This window comes from Pan troglodytes, chromosome 20, assembly GCF_028858775.2.
Source record: "Pan troglodytes isolate AG18354 chromosome 20, NHGRI_mPanTro3-v2.0_pri, whole genome shotgun sequence".
Lineage (NCBI taxonomy): Eukaryota > Metazoa > Chordata > Mammalia > Primates > Hominidae > Pan > Pan troglodytes.
Genome location: NC_072418.2, coordinates 56102210 through 56126756, shown reverse-complemented (window position 1 = coordinate 56126756; position 24547 = coordinate 56102210). Strand labels below are relative to the sequence as shown.

Below are 24547 nucleotides of genomic sequence, written 5' to 3'. Positions count from 1 at the left end.
TGTAACTCTACAGTGGGTGTGCTATGTTCTTATTACCCTGATTAAATGTGTGATGTGAACCAACTTTAAGTAGTCCGCACTGAATTCCATCAGCATTTGCTGCCAAGTAGAAAAAAAAAAATGCAAGCCAGGCGTGGTGGCTCACACTTGTAATCCCAGCACTTTGGGAGGCCGAGGTGGGATCATCCTGGCCAACATGGTGAAACCCCATCTCTGCTAAAAATACAAAAATTAGCTGGGAGTGGTGGCACGTGCCTGTAGTCCCAGCTACTTGGGAGGCTGTAGCAGGGGAATCGCTTGAACCCCGGAGGCGGAGGTTGCAGTGAGCCGAGTTTGCACCACTGCACTTGACAAGAGTGAGACTCCGTCTCAAAAAAAAAAAAAAAAAAAAAAAAAAGCAAAAGGAAGTGCTTTATTTGGCAAGCTAAACTTTGAATTTTTGCATTTTTTCAGGGTATTAGCTGTAGTATTTATTCATTTTTTTCTGTTGTTTAATTGAAACCCTAGGCCAAGAAATATTGTATTATAACTGATCACAATATATATTTGTGGTATACTGACTTAGTTTCTAAGTGTAAGTGAATTAATCATCTGAATTTTTTATTCTTTTCAGAGAGGTTTAACAAATGGAGCATTCTGTATAAACATGGAGATTGGAGTTAATGCACCAATCATATAACTGATTTTGTGTGAAAAAGGAATGAACTGTTCCATACTGGTGGAAAGATACATGTTAAATTTAGATGTTTGTGTTTTAGGATTCTGTCCATTTTCTTTTAAAATTATAAACATGTACTTGCGTGAATGAATTTTTAAACGTGAAGAATAATTGTTTAGGCCAGGCTTGGTGGCTCACACCTATAATCCCAGCACTTTGAGAGGCTGACTTGGGCAGATCACTTGAACTCAGGAGTTCAAGACCAACCTGAGTAACATAGTGAAACCCCTGTCTCTACTAAAAATACAAAACAAAACAAAAAAATTAGCCAGGTGTGGTAGCGCATATCGGTGGTCCCAGCAACTGGAGAGGCTGAGATGGGAGGATCCCATGAGCCGGGGAGGTGAAGGCTGCAGTGAGCTGAGATTACAACACTGCACTCCAGCCTGGGTAACAGAGTGAGACCTTGTCTAAAAAATAAATAAATAAAATAAAAAAGAAGTTGTTTAAATACAATTAAAAAGAGTCAAAAATGGGTAAAACTGGAAGTTTAAAAATGCTTCATAGAACCCTCAGGGTTCACATTTCAAGATTCTCAAAACAGATGTATTGCAGATGTGAGTTACTACAGAGAATAGTTTGAAAGTCAAACTGTTAACAATTATATTTTTGTTGTATTTTCTAACAGAAAGAGTATTTTTATGGTCTCCTAAACTCTGTTGATTACTAAGTAGTAACCAACAAAGTTGATGTAAACGAATAAGTAATACTCGTTTAAAGCACTGCAAATTTAAATGAGAGTTTTAAAAATTAAATTATAACTGCCTTGTTCCTATTTTACTATGCAAATCCTTAGCTCTTCACCTTAGCACTGTCTGCCACTTCAGTGTGGTTATATAAAATTGCATTTGACCTGTAATATTCAACATTTTAAAATCTTAATTTAAAGCACCCTACAAGGGAAGAAAAGAGTGACAATTTTTAAAATATGTTTTCCAGGGCACTTCAGCTCCAAGTCAGATCAGTAGTTCAATCTAGCTGTTAGCCAAGGAATCAATAATTGAATTGTTTTAACGTAAGTGTTTTCCTCTTTGGGGAACCTCCATTCAGTAAAATTTATTTTTTAAAAAGAGAAATACTGAATGATCTTACTTATGTATAGAATGCAAAATAGTCGCACTCATAGAATCAGAGAGTGGGATGGTGGTTGCCAGGGGCAGTAGGGGAGAGAAATGGGAGTAAGTTGGTCAAAGGATACAAAGAGTAATGTATGCAAGATTAATAATTTCTGGAGATCTAATGTACAGTTTAGGAATGACTGTTTAAAAATACTATATTGTTATGTGTGAAATTTTCTAAGAGGATAGATCTTAAATTTCATCTTCTCACCTCCCACACGAAGATGGTAACTATGATGAGGTGGTAGGTATGTTAATGAACTGGAATATAGTAATCATTCCACAATATACCCTATGAAAACATCAAGTTCTTCTTCTTCCGTATAGGCAGTTTTGTTCATCAATGATGTCTCAATAAAACTGTTCTAAAACAATCATCTCCCAAATTGCAGGAAGTCATTTGTTTGAAGAACATCTAAAAGAAAATATTGTGGCTGGGTGCAGTGGCTCACGCCTGTAATCCCAGCACTTTGGGAGGCCAAGGCGGGCGGATTGCTTAAGGTCAGGAGTTTGTGACCAGCCTGGCCAATATGGTGAAACCCCTTCTCTACTAAAAATACAAAAAAAAAAAAAAAATGAGCCTAGCATGGTGGCGTACGCCTGTAGTCCCAGCTACTTGGGAGGCTGAGGCAAGAGAATTGCTTGAACTCAGGAAGCAGAGGTTGCACTGAGATGAGATCACGCCATTGCACTCCAGCCTGGGCGACAGAGCGAGACTCCTCAAAAACAAAGAAACAAACAAAAAAAAAAACAGTGCAGTTTCTTCAGTTCAGATCAGCACGGAGCTCATAGACAAACCAGAGTGTACTAAACACAACGTGCTGGAGTGTAACTTCTGTATCCGGGAAACCCTTTGTACAGCAAATTGGTTGCCCAACGTTGAAGAAATGACTCTCATATAACACATTTTAAAAAATCACCCCCACTAAAGCACGCTGGAGGAGTTCAACCTGAGCTTCCAGATCACTCTTTATATTTCATGGCTTCCGCCCCCATCCACGAGGCAGCCTGGAGACTTCCATCCACTGCTTTTTAGGGACCAGGTCCTAGGGAGACAGGGATGCTCTCCTGAGACTGAAATCCCACCCTCAGAGCCTTCTGATCTTTCTGAATTCAGCAGAGTTTCCTCAGGAGGCGGGTTAGGGAAGCATTGTCTTCGCCCTCTCCCTCCAGTGTTTCCTAACCTTGACCCATGTTTGACTTAACCTCAAAGGGTCCACCCATCCCTATATCCAGCCTCACACGGGACTTAGAACATGGCTCTCTCCAAGGGTGGGACCCAGCCAGCGGGGGAAGCTCACCAGGAGATTCCGACGTGCAACCAAGTTGAGAGTCAGTCTATGTTCGTGCTTCTCCCACTTTAACCCACATGTGAAACACCTGGGGTTGTTATTCAACTGCAGATACTGATTTGAGCAGGTGGGGGTGGGGCTGTGCCTGAGGGTCTGTGTTTCTCAGAAGCTACAGGTCTGCGGGTGACACTCTGGGCACCCAGTCCTCTTTGCTCAAGTAAATGAAACACGATGATTGAAATGTAAAGAAATTGGCCTGAGATGAAAAGGAAAACTCGAAACACCAGTAAGACGTGTCATAGTTCAAAGAATTTTATTCATATGGAAAGAAATTAACCAAACAGAATTTTACAATGACATTTAATAACAAAAGTTCCAAGGCTAGTAGAATACATCCTTATAAGTGAAATTCGTTTCAAAACTTCAAGTTACTCTATTGTTTACTTGTGGTATGATAATAATAATAGTAAAATATATTTTATCATGTGCCATTCATGACGTGCTTTGCGTAACTTATTGAATCCACTGAATAACTCCAACATTGAGAATATTGGTACCTCAACTTTACACATGCGCTAGCTGAGATGCCCTCTCTACCACAGTGGAAATCAGAGTCTAGGTAGCTTCATAAAATAAATGGGGTATTTCCCTTGTTTTATATCCTGGAAAAATGTAGAGGGTATGAAGAACAGTTTATTACATATTTGAATGGACTGATAAAAAAAACTATAGGGTATGAAAAACAGTTTCTTAAATATTTGAATTCACTGATTTTTTAAAAAATTCTTGCAAGGCAAAAAAATATTTCCCATTTTCCAAGGCTAAGCATTTCTCACTACAACTCTCCTTCACAGTCAAACATTCTTGACTCAGGAGACATTGATGTTTTCCACTACCATTGAAGGGCCGTTTGCCCAGAATTACTCAAATTTCAGTGGTTTGCTCCCTCCCTCAGATGAGTTTCAGAGCTTTCTATTGACACTAGTGGAGCATTGTTTGCTTATGTTGACTCAGTTTCTCATATAATTATATGTAATTGAAAAAGAAATCTATAGGACACTTTCAACAGCCTCATTTTAATACAGGTTAAATTTACATAATGTAAATAGGCAGGGTTCGTTGATCCCCGATAGTATCTGGGGTCCACGTTTGAACAGACACCACTGCCAGGGAAGGGCTGACCCCGCACAGGGCTGCTTCCTGCCTCTCCCCTTCTCAGCCTTTCAGCCACTTCCAAGTCGCATGGGCTTGAAGCTGGGTCTTCTTGCCTTGGGGGCCTCAGTCACTGTCACTGTCCTCAGAGGAGGAAGTGACCAGAAGGTCCTCAAAGAGGACACTCGTTGAGACCTGGGGACCCCGCCCCTCAGGCTGCCTTGAGAAGCGAGGGCTCTGAGCGGAAGCAGAGTTTTCAGGAGGATGGGATGTGGGAGGCGTTCTGAACCTGGGGCTCTTCTCTCCCTCGTCCCCTCTCATGAAGGTGACACTGCCGGGCCTCCCTGGAACATGAGTGGGTGGTCCAGGCTGGAGGACGGGGCAGCCCTGGGCTGGGCCCAGGAAAGGTGAGCTGGGTGCGGGCTGGAGGTTGACTCTGGGCTGCAGGGTTGCTGTCTTGGTGGCTGCTGTCTCTGTGGTCGCCTCGGGTGCCTGTTTGGATCCAAGTCCAGTTGCAGTGCCGGGAGGCTGGAGTGTCTGCACAGCGCGCACATCCGGGAGCTGAGTTCTCAGTGCAGGGGTCTGGAAGGAGCTGAATCTTGCTTTCTTTGCGGGGTTCTGGAAAGTCTGGGTGGGCACGGGGGCAGGCTCCTTGTCTGGTGCCTGGGTTCTGGAGTCCTGGCCACACTGTTGTCTGACTTGCTGTGGTCTGGGCTTTGCATCTGTGTCGGGATGTTTGATTTCTGCCTGGGATTTAAGGTCAGGACCCAGGGCAAATGCCTTCATGGCAGGCTGGAGAGCACCGTGGGAGGACACGTCGGGCCTGTTGGCTGGCAGCCTGGCACTGAGAGTGGGGGTCTGGTGGGAGCTCTGCAGAACAGGGAGCAGGGAGGCAGTAACGTCCCCGCCGTGTCCCTTGGTGGGTCCACAGGTGCTCAGTTGAGGTCCATCGTTGTGACCCGAAGGGCAGAGTAATCTCATCTCGGGTTTGTTGACAGGCGGTGGACCTGTGGACACAGGGCCCAGGACAGGTCGCTTCTTGGTGGTGTGGACAGGCAGTGGCATGGTAGGATGCTACGGGAGAAAACATCCCACATGAGACAGCTCAGCAGTAGAATTTCCAAACTCTGAAGCAGGGAACTCACATGCAAAACCACATCACAAAAGACACTGTGTGAAAATGAGAAGCAAGCTAGGACAGAGGAAAAGGGACAGGCTGACATGAGAAACAGAGGAGAATAACAGGCACTGGGATTGCGTCTAAATCAGGATCAAATATAGGGAAGACCCTCCAAAAGAGACAGGACATAGGAAATTAAACGTCACAGAAAAGGACGTACACATGGTCACTGAATATATGCAGAATTGTCACTTCAGGAATAGTGTTGGGGAAAGATAGCCTACCATTCTGTTTGCTGTGACTATCACATATGAAAATTAAAACTCTTTATGTTCTCTATTGTTAATATCAAAGGAATATCAATTCCCCACACAACGTGGAGACTGGAAATGGCACAGCTCCTTTTGAAAGCAGATGTAAGATCATGTATAAAAATGAAGGAGACGCCTTATCTGCAGCCAGTATCCCGAAGGCATCTGATCAGTCACTCCCCACAGGCACTGAAATGCGCCCAGCCGCATTTGCTGGCCAACTTGCAAATAAAGGTACAGAAACCAACTTTCAAATAAAGAACCTGAGACCGGGCGCGGTGGCTCACGCCTGTAATCCCAGCACTTTGGGAGGCCGAGGCGGGCGGATCCCGAGGTGAGGAGATCGAGACCATCCTGGCTAACACGGTGAAACCCCGTCTCTACCAAAAATACAAAAAGTTAGCAGAGCGTGGTGGCGGGCGCCTGTGGTCCCAGCTACTCGGGAGGCTGAGGCAGGAGAATGGTGTGAACCCGGGAGGTGGAGCTTGCAGTGAGCCGAGATCGCGCCACTGCACTCCAGCCTGGGCGACAGAGCGAGACTCCGTCTCAAAAAAAAAAGAGAAGAAGAAAAAGAAGCTGGAAACTGGCGTATCCGAAGTCCTCGGGTAGCGCAGTTCTCCTGCAGGGCAGCCTAGGTCTAAAAATGACCCCCACCCATGAGGGGCACAGAAGTGAAGGAATCAGGGGACCCAGAGGAGAAACAGAGCAGGGGCCGGGGGAATACGCACCCTCAGGAACAAACAGTCTTCTGCTGGCTCCTTCCAGGCTTCCTGCATTTTCTCTTGGGGAGTTCTGGGAAATGTCTGCGTCGGAGCTTTGCTCTGCTGCTGCTGGGGACTGCAGAAGAAATCATGTTCACTGTCTGGACCTGCCTGACCCTCCTTGTCCACACGAGTGACTGGGAACCAAGCACCCTCCCAGAGCCCAGCCCTAGCCCTTGCTTTGGGTGAGGGAGGCATTCAGGCCTCTGTGAACTTTGCCAAGACGGCCCCTTCTCTCATCTCAGAAGCAGCCCCACTTCCAGGAAGCTCCGCCCCCCACCCCCACCATGGCCCCAGGTTCCCTAAGTTCTTTCAGGCCCTGGAACTGCTCTGCCTGCTTCGGGTAACATCCCCAGGTCTCCCACAGCCCCTGCCCTCTAGAGACTCTCAGCGCTGGAATAAGCTCGGAGTGCGGACCCTGGAAGGCAAGGGCCTCCGTCCACCTCCATTTGGAGCTTTCCTTGTGTGCTTAGAGAAGGCTGCACAGAAAGACTAGGGGAGACACCAGCTCCTGAGGCGCCGACCTCACGGATCTTCCTTGACCCTGCAAAATCCTTACCTTGGACTTCGCTCCTTTTCTCTATCATTCCTCATAAAGGGCCCTGGAGCCTGGGGTAGCTGGGCCTTTGCTGGTTTCAGGTTCTCCTTCTCCTTGTGTGAGCCCAGGGCCTGCAGAGGAAGGGCCCCACTCCAGCTCTTAATGGGGCAGGTCTTGCTCCTGGCTGAGTGCCCAAAGGCCCCGCAGTTCTTGCATTTCACCTGCAGGTGGAGGAGGACACAGAGCAGTGAGTCAACAGCAATCACAGGCACCTGCAAGGTTCACACAAGGCCTGGGTTTTGGAGATGGATTATTTTAGAAGCGGGACATACGCCCATGGGCTGTTGGTTGCCAGGAAATTCAAGATATTATCGTCCTTCCCAGAGCCCGTTTAACAGGGATCCCAGGAGGAAGGACGCTTGTGTCTGAGAGTGAAGATAATGAACCAGTGTTGCGGACTCGGCAAACACCAGGCTGGACATGACACTGGACGGAGAATGAGGCTGCTCCTCAGAGACTCCGAATGAGCCAATCTGCCAAGACAGGAGGCTGACCGATGTGGTCAGACTGAGACCAGTGGGAACTCTTAATTCATAATCACGGGTCCCATGTTCAAGCCCACTCTCTGGTGTCCATAGGTTACCAACATTTTCAAGCCCCCACTGACCCTGGATTCCTCCTGCTCTGCTGAGGGAGTCGTCCGCCCCATGGGTCTCCTCTGCTGCTCCTGTGGGTTTTTGGCTCTGGGGGGCCTCTGAGCCTGATGATGGACGGAATGACGGGCCATCTGTGGCAGGTCCTTGAACTTCTGATCAGTCTTCTTCATTAAATGGTTGTTGGATTTCCTAGTCATAAGAAAAAGAGAAAACATTACACAGACACCAGACGAAAGTCCCTCCTACCCCTATTTACCCAAGTAGGGATGGAGGGATGCACTGGCCACTGAGTCATGCCCACTGTAACTTGGTCCTCTCTGAACCCAGGTCCCAGTTGTGCTATTTTGTGACTCTCTCCCAGCCTGGCCTACTCCCAGAACAGGACACAGATTTTATAAACCAAAGGCTGCTTGATTTCTGGAGGGCGAGGTGAGATTTGCAGCCTTGCATAAAAGTTTTCTGGGCTCTCAGTTTGTGTGCAGTCAGTGCCTCAGAGCTGAAACGCTCTGACAATACTTGTCAAAGCCAAGAGATGAACAGCCAACAACTATTGATATTTTTCCAGCTAGTTCCAGAAAACCCACTATTTTCATAGAATAGCTTCTCACTCAGAAAACCAACCAGAAGCTCAAAGCTTTGCAAAGTTTTCATATTCAACCTATGGACACTCGTGAGGTTTCACATGAGACCCCTGTGACCACACGCCACTCTTCACACAGAGGCAGGCACAAAGCCAAGCGAGGACCAGCCCTCTGAGGATCCTGCGACGCTGACACGTATGTGCATATTCACGCCAGGCTTCGCACACATCACTGCCCGTGTCATGGGGGGACACGCAAGACAGAAGCCTCCAGGCGTGTTCAGCAGAAACCTTGAGCCCACAACAGGAATACAACAGAAAAACAGTGCTTGGGGAGTCCCCCAGGCTGTCCCTAGCTTATTCCCTAATACTTGTCTTACCACTTGTCTTGGTATCCACGTCTCTGTGAAATTGTGGGGGGCCGGTCCACTGAAGCCTGGCATTTTTTATTCGAGACACAGCGGGCGGTCGGATCCTCTCCTGGCTTCAGAGGAAATCGCAGAAGAACCTCCACAGAGGCGAGAACAACCCATTTCTCTGTCATCAAGTCAATCTAATGCAGAGAAAGGAGAATGGAGAGGCAACCTGAGTTCTGCAGGCAGGAGGAAGCCTTGGCAGAGGAGAGGAGGAACTCCCATCTTCCTGAGATTTTAAAGGGAATGCTGGGCAGGCTCACATTTCGGTGTTTTTTTTTTTCTTTTCTTTTCTTTTTTTTAAAGAAGTCGTTATGTGAAAAAGATACTTGTACACGCATGTTTACAGCAGCACAATTCGCAATTGCAAAAATATGGAACCAGCCCAAATGCCCATCAATCAACCGATGGATAAAGGAACTGTTATATATATACACACACGATGGAATACTACTCAGCCATAAAAAGGAAGAAATTAATGGCCTTCACAGCAACCTGGATGGGATTGGAGACTATTATTCTCTGTTAATAAGTCAGGAATGCAAAACCAAACACCTTATGTTCTCACTCATGTGCGGGAGCTAAGCTATGAGGATGCAAAGGCAATCTCACAGTTCTTTACTCCAGAGCTGGTGAGGAGTTTGCTGATGACCTTCAAATGGCACCAAGAGCGACAGCCCAGGGTATTGGGAAGTGCTGCTGTTCCCAGGTGGGAACTAAGGGGCAGTGGTGGTGGCATTTTCCCATGTCCCTTTGAGGAATTACGTATCGATTTTAATGGGTCAGTGCCCGTGTATGGAGGGTGTGAAACTCTGAATATGAGCCGGTCATGGACGCGGAGCCTGCTTCAGCCTTCCCCCAGGCTTGGACTCCCCCCATTCCACCTGCCCCCCAGGTGACCCCGCAGCTCCCGTACTCACATCTCTTTGTGGGATCCCGCACTGCTTTAAGAACTGCTTCCCCTGTTCCATGGAGAGAGTGTTGGGGTCCATCACTGCTGGTTCTGCCCGAGGGATTCTCTTTCCCTGTGGAGGGTAGAAAATGAGACAGTGGTTCCTTCCTATCCCTGGACTCTCCCAGGTGCAGGCTGCAGTCAGCCCCATCTCTCTGCTGTGCCCACCGTGTCCCTAGGAGTAAACTCACACATCCTGTCATTCAAACTACACGGACACATCCTTCCTCTGCCAGTGACATGACACCAATGTGAATGAGAAAAGCAGGTGATCCATTAAAAGAATTGTTCACTGGACTTAGCGCGTTTGATATGTATGCAATGCAGGTCCCTCCTCTAGAGACCCTCATAGTATACCATCAAACATCTGGAAAAATTCATCGTGGAATTGGCCTCAAAGAAAATTTAATATATTAGAAAACTGGATATCTTATCAATCTGTAGTCCCTGTTTGTCAAAATTAGATATACCTACATTTTATAAATTATAAGAATATTTTAAACTATGAAGCACAGTCTCTGAAATTTCTGCAATCAAAGTCCTTAAGTTCAAACAAGATATTCAAGTGGAAATCAGAAAGTGCGAAGAAAATGCAGGTAAAGCCCTTTCATGTCCAAACTGATGAGCAAAGCAAAACCTGGGTTCAGGGGAAATGTCTTTGTCTAAATGACCACAGTGCTAGGGAAACAGGAACATAGGAGAGTGAGGGCAACACCATTTAGAAATCAACTCCTTCTTAAAACTAGCGAGGCACAGTCCTGGCCGGTCACCACCCTGGTTCTAAGATGTTTGTGGCTGAGGAAGCAGCTTAGCAATGCTTGCAAGACAGACTCCTATGAAAGCAAAATGTCCAGATGCCCAGTATCCAAAGCAATAGATGCCTTCAACATAATGATAGCTATGCTTTCCTAAGCTGCACACTGGAATGTGTCAAGGAGAGTTTTCTTTAAATCAACAGGATACTAAAGATTGTCATGCTATCAGCCCACCACATGTAGACACAGCTTAGTTAAATCTTCACATGGAAAAGACTCTATATCAGAACAACTTAAAAGGAAAAAAAAAGACGGTGCATTTTCCAGTCACATTCTGAGGTCGCCCTACTCTGTAATGTAGTAGCTTTCAGTAAACTCTCTCTTCTCACTGTTCTCTGCAACTCGCCTGGAATTCCTTCCTGTGTGAGAACAACGAACCCTCTCCTGGGGTCTCAGTCAGGCCTCTTTTTTTTGCCACAACATGATTGAAAAAAGATAAAATTTAGGGGAAGTGCTCAGGTCCATGGAGACAGCTTAGAGACAGAAAAACATGAGATTGCAAAAATGAAAAGATGGAAATGGCAAATCAAACAATAAGTTGGAGCAGATGAAAAAATAAATAGAATACAACAGGAAAACGTGTTCTTTATTTGAAAGCAGTAGTAGGATACATTACCATGGGTGCCCATAGAAAGATAATAAAATTTATCTGCATAGATCATATTAGGAAAAAGAGAAGACAATACCGCCATGAAAATTAAAAAAAAAAAAAAAAGGTCAGGGAATGCTACATTGGGGACAAACACATTCGAAAATCTAGCATAAAGTGTGCTTTCCTCTTCAAAATCCAAATCGCCAAAATTGAGAGGTAAAGAAACATTTTTAACTACGTATTTAAGTAGAACCATTCTTTATACCACCATTATAGATTGGGCGCTCACAGCCTAAGTCTTGCTTGGCTTAATCTAGGTATAGAGGCTCAGGGCCCTGAATTTTTACCAGCTCCTAGCAAACGTCAATGAGTATACCGATACAAAAGATAAGTGAAGAAATCTCTTATTTAAAAGCCCTCCGTCAAAGGCACCAGGTCTCCATAACTGCTCATCCAGCACCCACACAATTCAGGGAGCTGGGTGAGCATTCCTTGCAAACGTTGATCTTTATATGATCATTAAAATTTTGTTTTTAATTTTTTTCATTTTGTTTTTTGTTTTTCTTCTTTTTGTTTTTCTTAATATATATTTTTTCGATCATTACAATTTCTGAAACGTTTTTTGAATCAGGCTCTGTCTTAAGAAACACTATTAAGCAATTAAGTAATCTTTACCTCGACATCTAAAACCACTCACTACGGAGTTTTCTCACTCTTCTATTTCTCCTGTTGGAATAAACCAAGTCCCAAAATTGTAATGTACCAACCTGTTGTCTTCCTTCCCTCTAGCAGTCGCTCAGGTAAGTGGACCCTCTGCAGACTCTACTCCTCACAGTGGGGCTTCTGCGATGAAGACAGCAAAGACCACTGAGGGGAAGATCCATTCTCCTGCTGGTATTTATACTGCCCCAGAGCCCCACGGTCACTCCCCCTGGCTAATCTAATCATGATGTAATCACATCTGATCTAATTACCTCTCCCTCTTTCTCCATGTCTTAGTTATTCTGTTCCTAGCACTTTCATTTTATCACACATGTGTACATCCGAAACAAAGAATATAATTTGCTGTTTGCCCGTCCCATAATTTGTTTAACTTAACCTAGAACTATATATTTTGAACAACATACACTATTTTCTGCATGTTTAAAATGTTCATACATAAGCCCAGGCTGTTTCATTCTGTATCTCGAAAGGGGATGAGCAGCTCAGTCTCCCATGGCAGGGAGCTCAGTGGAAACCAGGACTGGAGATTCTGGCCTTTGTGGGGCCAAGGATGAGTGAGGTCTAAGAACAGCCTGGCTCACTGTGAGTCCAGGAATGGACTAGAGTATGCGGTGTGGCTATGGGGGATGGGTCACCCAAACTCTCCATGTATCCATGGAATTTTTAAAAGCCCACCTCAGATGGGGAGAACTGCAAGAAGCCAACTCTCAGTTCCAGGGACAGCTCCTGGAAAGAGTCAGTGGCTCTGATGGGAACAGGAAGGCAGGCACAGCTCCAGGGTGTGGACAGGAGCTCAGCAACTCACCAGGATTTAAAGATCCTGAGGTCTGGGCAGCATTTGGGGATTGGGGCTGGAGTGTAGACTTGCCTCTCTGCAGAGACGAGATGGGAGTTGATATAGTTTGGATGTGTGTCCCCGCCCAAATCTCCTATTGAAATGTCATCCCCAGTGTTAGACCTGGGGCCTGGTGGGAGATGATTGGATCGTGGGGGCGGTTTTCTCATGAATGGTTTAGCCTCCTCCCCTGTGGTTGTGTCCTTTCCAGAGTGAGCAAGTTCTCATGAGATCTGGTCATTTAACAGTGTCCAGCAGCTACCTCCACACTCTCTTGTCCCTGCTTTTGCCATGTGAAATGCCTAATCCCTCTTTGCCTTCCACCATGAGTAAAAGCTTCCTGAGGCACCCCTAGAGAAAGATGCTGCAATATTTCCCGTACAGCCTGCAGAACCATGAGCATGTTCATTCTCTTTTCTTTAATATGACCGAGCCTCAGGTATTTCTTTACAGCAATGCAAGGAAGCGCCTGATAAAGGAGTGTTCCCAAGAATTCTCACAGAGATATCAGGGTGTGGGGTCTGTCTGGCCTATTCAGGTGGGTTTGTCACCCACAGGCTTCCTGAACCTCTCCTGTGACAAAGGACAGAGGGAGAGGTTGCCCTTTCTACATTTCAAGTTCCTTTTGCCCGTGGGTGCAGTGGTGGTGTGGGGAAGAGAAAACCAAGTTAAAAAGGCATATTTTCAAAATTCACATGGGATTTCCCAAGATAATCTCATCTGAGGAAGAAGCTCTGGGAATAAGGAAGAGCAAGAGAAGGATTAGGAGATAGGAAAGGCGTGTTCTCAGGTAAATGTCCTGTCCTGGGTCAATTGCTGTGTTCTCTCTCTGAAAACATCATGGTTTTGTTTTGTTTTGCCATCAATAAGAAATTCACTTGCTTTCAAAAAATCCAAATGCTCATATAGTCCAGAAAACTGAAACAGGTTAAATTACCATTTTTATGAAGCAGAACTGCTAAAACTTCTTCCCTGAAACATCTTTGCTTGCATTAATCCTTTGACCTCCACTGCATTTATCTTAAAAATTCATGCACAGTGAGAAAGGAGGAATAATTTTTTAAGATCTATGGCACTGGATGATGGCCATAGTTCATAATAATGCATACTGTAAATATACACAATTACTAAGAGAGTGAATTTCAAATGTTCTTGCCAAAAAAGTGATAGCTATGTCAATAATGGGTATAAAACTGATTGACTTCATCATTCCACAACATATACATATATCAAAGCATCACAATGTACTCCGTAAATATGTACAGTTGTTATTTGTCAATTAAGTTTATGCTTTAAAAAGTCACATACCCTTTTAAAACAAAAAATTACCTGTAGCTGACTTCTGTACCCAATTCTTCCACCCTCAAGCATGTACTATGTACCTTTCGACCCCATGCAAAAATAAAATCTGACGTTTAGCATTATCAATTACAGGATAAAAGTATTGTTTTTTCAGCCACCTACACTCCCTGCAGCGTTTCACAGCAGGAGACAGACAAGCACATGCGACTCTGTACAGGGGTAAACAGGAGCGATTCAGTGACATGCTTCATGCATACGCGCCAGGAAATAGGATGCAGTGTTTCCGAGAAGGAGGTATAGAAACATCTTCCACACTCATCACTGACTGGGTGAAGCAACACGAACAGTGACTCCAACATGAACATATATTTATATGAATTTTGAAGGAAGACAAAATGCCTTATAATGTATATGTGTATGTGTGTATACAAATAGACCTATGTATATGTCCATCCATGCAAACATATATGTGTGTCTACATATTTATCTATATTTGTATCTATGTCTATCTCTATAGATCTATGTCTCTGTAACTCTACATTTAGATATAGATATGAAGATATAGATCTATATCTGTCTATATATAAGATCTTCATACATGTATCTCTCTCTATATATATAGAGAGAGATGTATTTATAGAGCTATCAATATATAAAGGAGGATACATCTCAAACTGGTAACAATTGTTATGCCTGGGATCAGCCTTGTATCTTTGCTGGGGTATTTATACCTCACTTTACTTAACTGTTTAAACATTTTATCATTAAATTGGATCCTGTACTTATCAGTTTCCCATGACTCCACCATTACACAAATTCACCGCCTTACAACAGCACCCATTTATTTTTTCCCCGTAGGTCAGAAGCCCACAGTGCTTGGCTGTGTCCTCCGCTCAGGCTCTCGCAAGTTCTGAATCTCGGGGTCAGCTGCCTGGGCTTTTCTCTGCAAGCTTGGGAGAGAATCTGCTTCCACGATCATTTAGGCGGCTGACAAATCCCCTTTTCTTCTCATGATTTCCACCTGCCTATCGTCTTCAGAGCCAGCAACAGCCTGTGAAATCCCCCTCTTCCCTCCAAGCCATGACTTCCTCTTTGGCGGTGTCTCTAACTTCTTTGTCTGCTTTAAGAGCTCAGCTGATTACATTAGACTCGCCTAGATCATCCAGGATAATCTCCCGGGTTCATTTCAGCTGATTGTTAATTATACCCACAAAGTCTCTTTTGCCTATGTGGAACTTAACGTAACCACACGATAACACCAGGGGTTGGAGAACCAGCCAATGCATTTTTTGATGATAAAATATTATTGAAAAAATATTCTCAATGCATCAACAAAATGATTACCACTCTTTACCTCTTGTGATGGTTTCCAGTGACAGAAAAGCAAAAGGAAAGAGTGCTCAAATGTTGAATTCTGTATTTTATTTTCTTAATATGCTATATTTTAATGGCATATTAATATATACTATATTTTAATGGCATATTAATATATGCTATATTTTAATGGCATATTAATATATGCTATTAATATGCATGTGTTATATTTTGGAAATAACACAATAAATAAAAGAAGCTCATACTTTTGAATTTGGGACACAAAATCAACTCAAGACATCCACAGAGCCAGGAAGGGGCCTTCTGACACCTCCTTCTATCACTGAGCACCAGGTGCCAGGAAACAGCCTCTCCTGCTGGACCCACTGCAGTCACATTCTGTACCTGGTGTCCTGAAGGAGAAGAGAAAATGCTGTGGCATGTTGCACATCCCAGATGCTCCCTGTGGCCCTCTACTGAATGCTAACTTTTAAGCATTCTCGGGGGTGTTTTACAGAATCATAATTTGCTGTTCATGAACTGAAACTAGAGTCTATCCATGACTCAGTTGTGAGTCCACTGTAAATGAGAGAGATGATGAATGGAGAATGAATTAGTGACCTCCAATCTTCCCCAGTGCCTTCCGCGACCCCAACCTCCATGTGGTTCCTCCCTCCTCCTTCATCTCCCCTGTGGCCTCCCTCTCACCGCCATTATGACCCTTAGTCGTCACCCGGGCCTCCACATCAATCCGCTCCCCCATCCTCCTGACAGCTTTAGACTTCTACATTGGACCCCACCGCTATCTCATGCCCTTCTTGGCCTCCATGCCTCCAGCACCTCTGTATCATCCATTGTGGGGAAGTCAGGCAAGCCCTCCCCACCTCCCACTGCCCCCACACTCTCCACCTTCCATGTCCTGCTTCTCCTAAGCCCTAAATCAATCCACATTCCAATGATCTCAGCCCATATTCCATAATCTCCATGCCCTTCTCCTTCAAATGTCCCAGCAATCAACCTCCCGATGTCCTCAGCTTCCCCAGCCCTCCACCCCGTCTCCCAGAACTCTCTAGTCCCTGCCCTCTTCCCCCAAACCCATTGGCTGCTCATCCCCATGACCCTTCCAGTTCCTCTGATCACCCTCCTCTTATTTTCCTCCCAGGCCTACGACATATATGTAGTTCCTTCCACCATTCCCATCCCCGTCTCCACTTTGGGTCAATGACCACTCCCAGGACCTGTGCACCCCACCTGTTACTTCCCTTCCCCTCATTTTCTTTAACCTTCCATTGACATTAAGTCGCCGGTGTCTTGAACCCTCTCCTGCTGTTTACCCACTTTCCCTCATTATCTCTACCTCCCCATCATCTCCTTTCATTCCATGACCCTGGCACCCCTTGTCCCCACAGCATCTAGTATCCCCCATATGCTTAGCTCCTTGCACGCTTTTCCCCTGTGCACCCTTAAAACCTACGGCATCTTCTACTGTCTGGAAATTAACCTCCTTGTCCCTTTTAAGCCTCTGTGCGCTGTCTCCTGTTCACTGTCAATCTACATTTACAGGTGCTCTGCCTCAATAGCGTCCTTTCCATGAGCCCCCAGATTTACCCTATGTCACAAACCTGTGCAATGTCACACTCTGTCACACACCCACGCAATATCAGACCCTCTGTCACACACCCATGCAATATCAACCCCAGTACTCCAACTTTTCTACTTAATGCCTTGGACCAAAGTAGCAATGTGCACATCATTTTATACATTGCACATGGTGACGTCATCATCATGAGTGGTGCAAAGTGGGAAGAAGTGTAAAGGCTGAATCACAATAAAGGCATGACCACCGCTATTCTCCAGATAGGAACCTGGTATCAAGATACAAATGCGTGTGCTGACTCTGCGAGTGTGGTGTTTAAAGGTCAGTGGGACTGTGTGAGTCTGTGTGAGTGCTGGGCATAGTGAGTGTATTTGAATATGAGTGTGGGTTTGTGGTGGGTGTGTGGGTGGGTGTGAGCCTGTGGTGGAATATGTATGTGAGGGTGAGTGTCCAGTTGTGTATATGTATGTGATGTTCCTTTGATTTGTGCTGCTGTGCACGTATGCATGTGTTTACACCTGTGTGTGTACATCTATGTGTGAATATACATCTGTGTGTATGGTAGGGGTTGTTCACCTTATGGCTTTAATCCCTGACATGGAAACTGAGATGCATTGAATGGAGGGCCTGAATAAAGTGAACATTTGTTTGTAGGAAAAACCAAAAGATTAACTTGAGTTCACATTTTATATTTCTTAATTTATTACAAGAGCAAACAGTGATCATTACTGAACATTCAGAAACAGACACACACACACAAATGTAGAGGACCGTGGCAACCATCCAATGCTCTTGAATCTAGTAAGCAGTATTTGCTTCCCAGGATTGATCAAAGCGTGACTTTTTAGCCACCTGATCCACATCATCTAGATTCCAAATTAATTGGCATTGAGCCGTTGGCATCCTGTTTGTCCTTTTACTTGTATCCCTTTGAAAATCCTTCTCAGGCACTCTGTCTGGGTTCACTTCTCTGCACATAATCTAATGATGCTGCAGCTGAGTGGCGTGAAGATTAGGAAAGAGCTCGCTTTGGGGCAGAACCTCCCAGCAAAGCGGAGTATCCGGGGACACTCGTCCCTCACTGTGAGTGTGCCACAGGTCAGAACTCAGCGTTTCCTGCTCCCTCCATGTAAGACTGTGTCTCTCCAGGGGATGGAGACGAAAGAGCCTCTCCTAAACACTCCTCATAGTCTCTGAAGAGATGCTGGCCAGAAACTTGTCATTGCTTTTGGTGATTAGCAATTGGGAAGAAAAGTTGTTCTGAAACGTTCTCAGCTCCCCAAGGCTGCACTGTCGTTGCCACTGCAGGTGAAAAGATAGTTGCAGTTCTGAGGTCACAGAACCACAAAACCATATCTCAGGGTCTGGCTGCTTCCCTCCCACATGATCCTGGCTGTGGCAACCTTCGCACTGAGCCCACAGTCCTAGCAGCAAGATGGAGCTGGGGAGAAAGTTTCTGTTTCAGTCTGTAGGGAAGGGTGCTTCCCAGGAGCCAGGGTAAGTTATCCTATTATAATAAGAAATTGTTCTAGATTGAAAACTAGTCTAATCCCCAAGTCACCAAGAAAAGAGGAATAGTTATGAGCCATGAGCTGAGCTACTAAAGAGAAATGGGGTCCTAGCCCCACACCAATCCTTGGGCGGTCCTGATGTGATTTAGGAGAATTCACACTGACCCGCACTTTCGGTGTTTCACCAAATAACAGTGAAACCTGACTATGTTCTTAAGGACTAACATTCTTAAATCAATCTGTTGTAATAGTGAAACCTGGTTGCATTCTTAAGGACTGTGGTACTAAAATCAATCTGCTGTTCCGCCTACCCAACAGGAATCATAGACTAAAATTTCAGGATTGCTGAGGACGTGACTATAATATCACCATGCTTGTAATGAGTAGACTGACTCTACAGGAGTCATGTGATTCCTTACAGAAACAGTGTATCTAAATGGTAGTTGCTGGAACAAAAATGTTTTCTCTGATTCTGAGAGTGTGCAGGGCTTAACGGGAGCATTAATTGTGTCTCCACTGAAAACTGCCATAGTCTGTTGATTATGGTGAGACTGTCTTTCCTCTTGATGTTAAGGAGGCAGCATTTAAGGAAAAGGTAACTTTATAATAACGAGCTAAAGAGAGCAGCTATCAGACTCAAATGTGTCCTCTGATGTGTTCTCTGCTTCAAATAGATTCTAACATCACCCAAACTCTCTAATTTCCGTTTACAAAGTATATATAATATACACCCACTAGAGTTTCCAATTTTCACGTTTGTCACATTTTAATTTAGTTATGCAAATATTGTCCTAAGGATAATAATTTATTTAACTCAGTTATTAATCGATCTAGATATGTCATCTAAGATTTGTCAGAATTTGGTTATTACCTTACACTATTTTATCCCATATTGTCGTTTCATGTCCTATTGTTTTGGGTAAGACATGATGGTGGTAGGTGCCTTTATGCCTTTGTCCGTGGCACAAAAGCAAATGCTCACAATGTTTTTTACTCTCTTTCCATTCTAATATTGACCCATGCTTGCAGTCATTAAATCCAACTTGTCATGGTGCAGGTTTCTACAGTATCAAACTGTAATCCCTGCATCTCCATTTTTTAAGATTTCTAAACCTTTATTTATTCAGATATCGACAAATAGAATACATTTTTACACATAATGTAAAATCATTACAACATACAGTAACCTACTACAAGACTAAAATATAATGACAAGGAATAAAAACAAAGGTCTGTGTGTGTGTGTGTGTGTGTGTGTGTGTGTCTTATTCAAAGAACACAGCTATCTAGCTTTGTTAGTCAACTATAGTGGCTAAATGCACTGTCTTTGCAATAAAACCAGGCAGGTTCAAGTTCGCATTTTGCCTGTAAGTAGGGTGGAAATGTCGCCAGCCACTTCACCTCTCTGTGTGTATGTCCTTCTCATATTTACAATGAAAGTAATAGTAATGCCTGCCTCATAGCTTTGTGAAAAAAGAAGTTACCACACGTATGATCTGCACAGCACTGATTCCACATCGGAAGTGCTCTTTAAAGGTGACTCATTCAACTCTCAAAAGCCTCTTAACAGAAGAGCAACTTCAAGTATTTCTAAGGGCAGAGCAATGGGAGGTGGAGAATGCTGGGTTGCAGGTGACACTATAAACGTAGCTCATGCCTCCTATTTCCATGCAGGACCTCCCAGCCCTGAAGACAAACATCAGTGACAGACATCAGTGGCAGAATGGCCTCCCGGTATGTGGCAGTGGGAATGATCTTCTTATCACAGACCGTGGTGGGAGTCCTGGGGAGCTTCTCTCTTCTTCTCCATTATCTCTCCTTTTACTGCACTGGGTGCAGGTTAAGGTCCACAGATTTGATTGTTAAGCGCTCGATTGTAGCCAACTTCTTAGCTCTCCTCTGTAAAGGAGTCCCCCAGACAATGGCAGCTTTTGGGGTTAGATATTTTCTCAATGCTCTTGGGTGCAAACTTGTTTTCCATCTCCATAGAGTGGGCAGGGGAGTGTCCATTGGCACCACCTGCCTCTTGAGTGTCTTCCAGGTGATCACGGTCAGCTCCAGGAAATCCAGGTGGGCAAAACTTAAAGAGAAAGCCCCCAAGCATGTTGGCTTTTCTGTTCTCCTGTGCTGGATCGTGTGCATGTTGGTAAACATCATCTTTCCCATGTATGTGACTGGCAAACGGAACTACACAAACATCACAGTGAACAAGGATTTGGGATACTGTTCTAGGGGAGGCAACAACAAAATCACACAGACACTGAGTGCAATGTTGTTATCATTCCCTGATGTGTTGTGTCTGGGGCTCATGCTCTGGGCCAGCAGCTCCATGGTTTGCATCCTGCACAGGCACAAGCAGCAGGTCCAGCACATTGATAGGAGCAATCTCTCCCCCAGAGCCTCCCCAGAGAACAGAGCTACGCAGAGCATCCTCATCCTGGTGAGCACCTTTGTGTCTTCTTACACTCTCTCCTGCCTTTTCCAAGTTTGATGGCTCTTTTGGATAATCCCAATAGTTTACTGGTGAACACTTCAGCCTTAATGAGTGTACGTTTCCCAACTCTCAGCCCCTTTGTTCTCATGAGCTGTGACCCCAGTGTATACAGGTTTTGTTTTGCCTGGAAAAGATGACAAGATCTCCTAACCTCATCATAAACATGTACATTGTATATATTTGCTCATGGTTCAGTTGATGACTTACTCTTCTGTGCAGCAATGTAATCTTAATTATGAACCTCTCCCAATTATGAGAAGGTGATGAACAAGACAGGGTGAACTTCCACCCCAATGATAAACAATAACTAGTAAGAACAATTGTAAATGAAATATGATGAAATTATTATGTAAATATTCATATTATCAAAGTTTTATTAAGGCCTGCAGTAGAGTCATTAAAGGTCTATGCAATTAAAAAAATTAGGTCCTGAATCAATCTGGCAATAATGGGGATCTCTTTGAGTGTGCAACCTTCAATCTGATATAATAAATCTATGCAGAAATTAAGTAAGCGTGGGATTGTTGAAAAAGTTACATGGGCAAGTAGCAGTGTGTGATATGACCATTCAGGAAAGTGAAGAAAAAAATGTTCTCCTGAAGTAATGAGGTCGCGTGGAGGTGAGGTTTTGGTTAATTCCAGATTTGGGTCCCAAGTTTTAAAATCTGTACGCTACATCCTCAGACAGATAATAGTAATTTAAAATATAACTATATGGAGGGAAATCAGTATATTTAAATCATTTTCACGTAGAAATGGTTACACTGATCAAGAGTGAGACAAAAAAATATATTTATGCCAAAATAAAAAACATCATGTGAGTGCTGACTATTAAAAAGCAGATGCTGACTGGGCGTGCTGGCTCATGCCTGTAGTCCCAGCACTCTGGGAGGCCAAGGCAGGAAGATGGCTTGAGCCCAGCAGTTCGAGACCATCCTGGGCAACATGTCGGAACCTCATCTCTACTAAAAATATGAAAAAAATTACCTAGGCATGGTAGCACATGCCTGTAGACCCAGGTACTTGGGAGGCTGAGATGGGAGGATCACTTGAAGCCCAGGAAGTAGAGCTTGCAGTGAGCCGAGATCGCGCCACTGCACTCCAGCCTGGGCTAAGGGAGTGAGACCCGGCCTCAAAGCAAACAAACAAACAACAACAATAACAACAACACAAAACCACACACACTCTGTGAGACTGCATAGATTTGAGGATCTAGATCAGTAGATGGTAGACTCTTTTTCTTTATCATGTGAAGATGCCAGTTGGCCATGTTGGAAAGAAAGAGATTTGGGGGTTGCGTTTTCCTACCTCTAAGGTGAGCAAGTGAGCACAGACATTCATTTCCTTCAAATTTACTTGAAATAGCAGAGAAATGGCTATATTGAGGGAGAAAGTATGAATCCACTGTGTTCGTGTGGAGATTATGACAGGTAGACTTCCAAAGGAGCAAAATGCTTATGCCCCAATTATAAGAAACAATCTAACATACAGAGTCTTTATTTTCATTATGAAGCTGATGCAAAGTATTAAAGATTCAATAGTTCAACAAACAAAAGAATTCGTTTGACTTAACGTATTGAACTTCATGAACGAAAATAAGGAAACATTTTTAACTTGTATGAGGCACTTAGGATTATGTACTGCACATTAGATCACAAAGCAAGATGGAACATACCTGTGTGTATGTTTATAGTAAGTGGCATTATGTTTGCTATCTACCAAGGAATATTAGAAATGTTTACATTAAGAAATGTAGAAAAATATTAATTATAATAGTGACAAGTTAAACCAACTATAAAGTCTATTTCATGTGATATTTACATAGCCATGCTAGTTGTTTAATTGGTTAAAATTACATAGAATGTATTTTTCATTATTGTATATTTTTCATAATGTTTTATGTATCTGTCTAAAATATTTCATTAATTATAGTCAAACAATGTTACTATAACAAAAATTATTTGTCTGTTTCAGTCTAATGTAATAATGGATATATTCAGGATTATGTTTACCAATTTATTCTGTGTTCTTTACACTTTCCCTATTTTCTTATTCTTTCTATTTTAACTTCTGTGTTTTTAAAACATTTTAAAAACAATTCTACATTTTGCACTTTTGTTTAGAAGGTTTTGTACTCACTATCTTCGTTTTACATTTTGAAATTACTTCTATAAAGTAATCATGAAGTTATGTAAGTCCTTTAACTTTCACCTTGGCAATATTGGCACATTAAAACACTAACCTATTTACCATCTCCCAGTTCTCTAAATTGTAACCTATGTACCATCTCCCAGCTGTGTAAATGTGCACAGTTCTATGAAATTTTAAAACCTGAACGCATCTCCTATGCATTCTTCTAGATGAAAAAACAGGCTATTCCTGGAACCCAAGGTGTCCCCATGCACTCCTTCCTGTCATGACTCCCAAGGATTCAGCACTATTCAGACATCTCATAGCATCGATCACTTTAATCTGTTTTGCACTTCCTGTAAGTGGAATCATACAAAATAACCTATTCTGTATCTGGTATCTTGTATTGTATATGTTGTTTGTGAATATGTCTGTATTTTTGCAGGTGGTTATGGATCATTCACTAGCATTGCTGCATAGAATTCCATTGTGTAAATATCTATTAACTTAATCATTCCATTCTCGATGTACATGTGAGTAGTTTTCAGTTTGGGGCTATTATGAATAATGCTGGTATATAAATTCTAGAACTTGTGTTTTGGTGACACATGTATGAATTTATTTGAGATATATATATATATATCTTGTGGTTTGGTGACACAGGTATGAATTTATTTGAGATATATATATATATACAGTAGTAGAATTGTTAAGTTCTACTTAACATAATTTTGTGTCTGTTAAGCTGTTTCAGACACTGACAAATAGTTTTCCAACAGGTTTACAGCAATTTTCACAACCCTCAGCAGTGTGAGATCATTAGTTTATCCACGTCATGGTCAACCCTTGGTATATTCTGTCATTTTCATTTTAGCCTTCTGGTTAGTGTATTTGAGTACTAGTTAGCGGTTTTATGTGTATTTCCCTGAATACTAAGGCAATTGAGCATATTTTCTTTGTTTATTAGACATTTGGTAACCCCTTTTTTCACTAATTTTTAATTTGTAATTGACACATAATAATAGTACATATTTATGGGGTATTATGTGATGTTTCAATACATGTATACATTGTATAATAATCATATGCTGGTAATGACCATGTTAATTGCTTTAAACATTTATCATTTCTTTGTAGTGTTGGGAATGCAAATTAGTGAAGCCATTATGGAAAGCAGTTTGGAGATTCTTCAAAAAATTAAAAATAGAACTACCATGTAATCCAGCAATCTTCTTACTGGATATATGTGCAAAGGAAATGAAATCAGTATGTCAAAGAGATATCTACACTCCCATGTTTATTGCAGCACTATTCACAATAGTCCAGATATGAAATCAACCTAAATGCTCATACAAAGATGAACAAATAAAGAAATGTGGTATATATACACAATGAAATACCATTCAGCCATAAAACAAAATAAAATCCTGTCATTTGTGGCAACATGCATGAACTTGGAGGACATTATGTTCACTGAAATAAGCCAGACATAGAAAGACAAATACTGCATGATCTCACTCATGTGAAATCTAAAAAAGTTGATTTCATAGAAGTAGAGGGTAGAATAGTGGTTACCAGAGGCCTGGGAGGGAAGGGGTGAGGGGACTGGTGCTGGGAGATGTT

At 43.2% G+C, this 24547-nt stretch overlaps 1 protein-coding gene and 1 pseudogene across 3 annotated transcripts; one reads left to right on the top strand and one right to left on the bottom strand.

Annotated features, from left to right (window-relative positions):
* Positions 1-4183: 4183 nt before the first annotated feature.
* Positions 4184-16805, bottom strand: LOC129137953 (protein FAM90A27P). 3 transcript variants are annotated; one of them, XM_054672589.2, is made up of 9 exons: positions 16667-16770; positions 15598-15771; positions 11786-11861; positions 9580-9684; positions 8627-8799; positions 7678-7855; positions 7032-7231; positions 6440-6548; positions 4184-5354 (listed from the first exon to the last, which is right to left on the bottom strand). In XM_054672589.2, the coding sequence occupies exons 4-9, from the start codon at positions 9649-9651 to the stop codon at positions 4407-4409; spliced, it is 1680 nt and encodes a 559-aa protein (XP_054528564.1). In that variant the 5' UTR covers positions 9652-9684; positions 11786-11861; positions 15598-15771; positions 16667-16770; the 3' UTR covers positions 4184-4406. The 3 variants fall into 3 exon arrangements, with proteins under 3 accessions (XP_054528564.1, XP_054528565.1, XP_054528566.1); XM_054672590.1 differs by having other exon boundaries at positions 4185-5354; positions 15459-15605; XM_054672591.2 differs by having other exon boundaries at positions 4186-5354; positions 16694-16805.
* PANTROV1R-PS280 (vomeronasal 1 receptor panTroV1R-ps280 pseudogene) lies at positions 20122-21028 on the top strand (annotated as a pseudogene).

Excerpts from the sequence above, each read along its gene's own strand:
- LOC129137953 (XM_054672591.2), bottom strand. The coding sequence starts at position 9,651 with ATGGACCCCAACACTCTCTCCATGGAACAGGGGAAGCAGTTCTTAAAG. Across the intron at positions 8,800-9,579 it reads GCGGGATCCCACAAAGAGAT|ATTGACTTGATGACAGAGAA; the intron begins GTGAGTACGGGA and ends TCTCTGCATTAG. Across the intron at positions 7,232-7,677 it reads CAGAGCAGGAGGAATCCAGG|GTGAAATGCAAGAACTGCGG; the intron begins GTCAGTGGGGGC and ends CTCCACCTGCAG.